This window comes from Priapulus caudatus, unplaced genomic scaffold, assembly GCF_000485595.1.
Source record: "Priapulus caudatus unplaced genomic scaffold, Priapulus_caudatus-5.0.1 Scaffold2288, whole genome shotgun sequence".
Taxonomy (NCBI): Eukaryota; Metazoa; Priapulida; class Priapulimorpha; order Priapulimorphida; family Priapulidae; genus Priapulus; species Priapulus caudatus.
In genome coordinates, this window is record NW_014579349.1 from 11,780 (window position 1) to 16,344 (window position 4,565).

General features: G+C 49.1%; 1 protein-coding gene and 1 pseudogene across 1 annotated transcript in view; both read right to left on the minus strand.

The window, feature by feature from the left end:
* The window catches only part of LOC106818503, a gene marked incomplete at its 3' end in the record, with an annotated part of 2,623 nt that extends 2,136 nt beyond the window's left edge, over positions 1 to 487 (minus strand). The window contains exon 1 of the mRNA XM_014823199.1: positions 374 to 487. Within this exon, the coding sequence (XP_014678685.1) occupies positions 374 to 487 (114 nt within the window). The remainder of the gene's footprint in view (positions 1 to 373) is intronic.
* Positions 488 to 3,410: 2,923 nt separating this feature from the next.
* The window catches only part of LOC106818504, a 3,681-nt pseudogene continuing 2,526 nt past the window's right edge, over positions 3,411 to 4,565 (minus strand).

Genomic DNA, 4,565 nt, shown 5'->3' on the forward strand with positions numbered 1-4,565 from the left:
TAGCGTGAGAGAGGCTGCTAGCATGAGAGAGGCTGCTAGCATGAGAGAGGCTGCTAGCGTGAGAGAGGCTGCTAGCATGAGAGAGGCTGCTAGCGTGAGAGAGGCTGCTAGCGTGAGAGAGGCTGTTAGCATGAGAGAGGCTGCTAGCTAGCGTGAGAGAGGCTGTTAGCATGAGAGAGGCTGCTAGCGTGAGAGAGGCTGCTAGCATGAGAGAGGCTTGCTAGCGTGAGAGAGGCTGCTAGCGTGAGAGAGGCTGCTAGCTAGCGTGAGAGAGGCTGCTAGCATGAGAGAGGCTGCTAGCGTGAGAGAGGCTGCTAGCATGAGAGAGGCTGCTAGCGTGAGAGAGGCTGCTAGCATGAGAGAGGCTGCTAGCGTGAGAGAGGCTGCTAGCGTGAGAGAGGCTGCTAGCATGAGAGAGGCTGCTAGCGTGAGAGAGGCTGCTAGCGTGAGAGAGGCTGCTAGCTAGCGTGAGAGAGGCTGCTAGCATGAGAGAGGCTGCTAGGGGAGGGGGGATAAGGGAAGGCGAGGAGGGGGAGGCGAGGGAGGGGAGAGATGATAGGGAGAGGCTGGGGGAGGGGTTCCTACCTGTAAGAGAAGGGAGCCATCTGGGATGGCTATCCTCAGGCAGGGAGGTGAGGGAGGGGGAGGTGAGGGAGGGAGAGGCGAGGGAGAGGGAGGTGAGGGAGAGTGAGGGAGAAGGGCGAGGGAGGGGAGAGAGGATAGGGAGAGGCTGGAGGAGGGGTTCCTACCTGTAAGAGAAGAGAGCCGTCTGGGATGGTTATCCTCAAGCAGAACTTTTGTCCGGCATCCCAGCGGGAGATGACATGAACATCCTCAATAGAAGTGTAAGCTATCGGCTCCTCCATGAATCCACTCGGCTGCAACGAAACAAGTGAACGCTTACGCTCGCCTGCAGCGAAACAAGTGAACGCTAATAGTAGGTTGCATGCAGCGAACCACGTAAGCGAAAATAGACGGACGGGACAAAACAAGTGAACGCTAATACTAGAATGGGATGAAACAAGTAAACGGTAACACTTGGCTGCAACGAAACAAGTGAATGCTAACATTTGGCTGCATCGAAACAAGTGAACGTTAACACTCGGCTACAATGCACCCACACACGCCTACATACACCCACACACATGGGTGATGCACACGTACACACGCACATGCATGCCTACACACATACACACGTACACGCATGCACCCACACACATGCACACGTACACTCGCACACGCATGCACCCACACACATGCACACGTACACACGCACAGTGACACGCACGCTTACACACATACACACGTACACGCGCACACGCATGCAACCAGGCCACAATTAAAAAAATCTTTGTTTGCCCTCACCCGAGCCAGGCTAAAATGTTTGGGTAGGTAGGTAGACTTTTTTGAAAGGGGTCTTTTTTACAAATTCAGCATGGTGTCTACATGCTCAGGTGTGCTTGTGTGGAGATACCTTTTATGTTGAATGTTTGTTTTGCTTAGTACATATAATCAAGAGTACATAATAGAGATTATGTACTCTTCATATAATGTATTGCCTACAGATTTATATAATGTACAGCAATACAATTTGTAAAAAAAAAAGAATGAGAAAGCTCAATAAACATTTTTGAGTCGGCCCCTTTTTGGCGGGTCGGTCGGGTGAGGGCAAACAAACAATATTTTTATTATGGCCCCACACACATTGCACACGTACACACGCACACGCATGCACACACATACACACACCCACACACATACACACGTACACACGCACATGCACGCACCCACACACATGCACACGTATACAAGCACACGCATGCCTACACACACCCACACACATTGCACACGTACACACGCACATACACACACACCCACACACATGCACACGTACACACGCATGCACCCACACACATTGCACACGTACACACGCACATACACACACACCCACACACATTGCACACGTACACACGCACACGCATGCCTACACACACCCACACACATAGTACACACGTACACACGCACACGCACGAACCCACACACATGCACACGTCCACACGCACACGCATGCCTGCACACGCACACACGCACACGCATGCACCGACACACATGCACACGTACACACGCACATACACACACACCCACACACATGCACACGTCTACACGCACACGCATGCCTACACACACCCACACACATTGCACACATACACACACACCCACACACATGCACACGTACACATTGCACACGTACACACGTACATACACACACCCACACACATGCACACGTACACACGCATGCCTACACACACCCACACACATACACACGTACACACGCATGCACCCACACACATGCACACGTACACACGCGCACGCATGCACCCACACACGTACACACACACGCATGCCTACACACACCCACACACATTGAACACATACGTCACGCACACGCATGCCTACATGCACCCACACACACGCACACGTACACATACATACACACGCATGCACCCACCATCGAGGGCAAGACATATCAGCCAGCTACGAGCTTAACAGCTTAGAACCTGCGATTATTCAGATTATTCCTCGCAAAAATTATAACGACCTTCGAAAGTACTTACGCAATTTCTGTTCACAACTTGGGATAAAATTTTCGGATACTTTGAATTTTCATCGCATTAAAAATCCTAAGAGGAGCGAACCTGGTAACCAATCTAAGACAAGGAGCAGTTTCACACAATGGAAGCTCGCACACAATAGCCAGCTAATTTGTTCGCTACTTCATTTTCAATAAAATCGCGATGAGAAAAATGTTTCTAGGTTTTTCTAAGCTGCTCGAATATCGTAACAGCTCCCGTGCTTATACGCACGTGCACGTACGAACACACCACATTACAATAGCAATGATGATGACGATGACAGCAGCAGCAGCAACAGCAACAACAACAATCACTACAACAACGACAAAAATGAAAAAACCAACAATATCAAAAAAACACCACCACCACCAACAACAACAACAACAACAACAACAACAACAACAACAACAACAACAACAACAACGACATCGACAACACTGTCACCTCTATTAATAACAACAACAACAATGACAACGACAACACCGTCACCTCTATTAATAACAACAATGACAACAACACCACCAACAACAACAACAACAACAACAACAACAACAACAACAACAACAACAACAACAACAACAACAACAACAACAACAACAACACCACCACAACAACAATGCCACCACCACATCCAAGGGATGGCTATCCTCAGGCAGGGAGGTGAGGGAGGGGGAGGTGAGGGAGGGAGAGGCGAGGGAGAGGGAGGTGAGGGAGAGTGAGGGAGAAGGGCGAGGGAGGGGAGAGAGGATAGGGAGAGGCTGGAGGAGGGGTTCCTACCTGTAAGAGAAGAGAGCCGTCTGGGATGGTTATCCTCAAGCAGAACTTTTGTCCGGCATCCCAGCGGGAGATGACATGAACATCCTCAATAGAAGTGTAAGCTATCGGCTCCTCCATGAATCCACTCGGCTGCAACGAAACAAGTGAACGCTTACGCTCGCCTGCAGCGAAACAAGTGAACGCTAATAGTAGGTTGCATGCAGCGAACCACGTAAGCGAAAATAGACGGACGGGACAAAACAAGTGAACGCTAATACTAGAATGGGATGAAACAAGTAAACGGTAACACTTGGCTGCAACGAAACAAGTGAATGCTAACATTTGGCTGCATCGAAACAAGTGAACGTTAACACTCGGCTACAATGCACCCACACACGCCTACATACACCCACACACATGGGTGATGCACACGTACACACGCACATGCATGCCTACACACATACACACGTACACGCATGCACCCACACACATGCACACGTACACTCGCACACGCATGCACCCACACACATGCACACGTACACACGCACAGTGACACGCACGCTTACACACATACACACGTACACGCGCACACGCATGCAACCAGGCCACAATTAAAAAAATCTTTGTTTGCCCTCACCCGAGCCAGGCTAAAATGTTTGGGTAGGTAGGTAGACTTTTTTGAAAGGGGTCTTTTTTACAAATTCAGCATGGTGTCTACATGCTCAGGTGTGCTTGTGTGGAGATACCTTTTATGTTGAATGTTTGTTTTGCTTAGTACATATAATCAAGAGTACATAATAGAGATTATGTACTCTTCATATAATGTATTGCCTACAGATTTATATAATGTACAGCAATACAATTTGTAAAAAAAAAAGAATGAGAAAGCTCAATAAACATTTTTGAGTCGGCCCCTTTTTGGCGGGTCGGTCGGGTGAGGGCAAACAAACAATATTTTTATTATGGCCCCACACACATTGCACACGTACACACGCACACGCATGCACACACATACACACACCCACACACATACACACGTACACACGCACATGCACGCACCCACACACATGCACACGTATACAAGCACACGCATGCCTACACACACCCACACACATTGCACACGTACACACGCACATACACACACACCCACACACATTGCACACGTACACACGCACA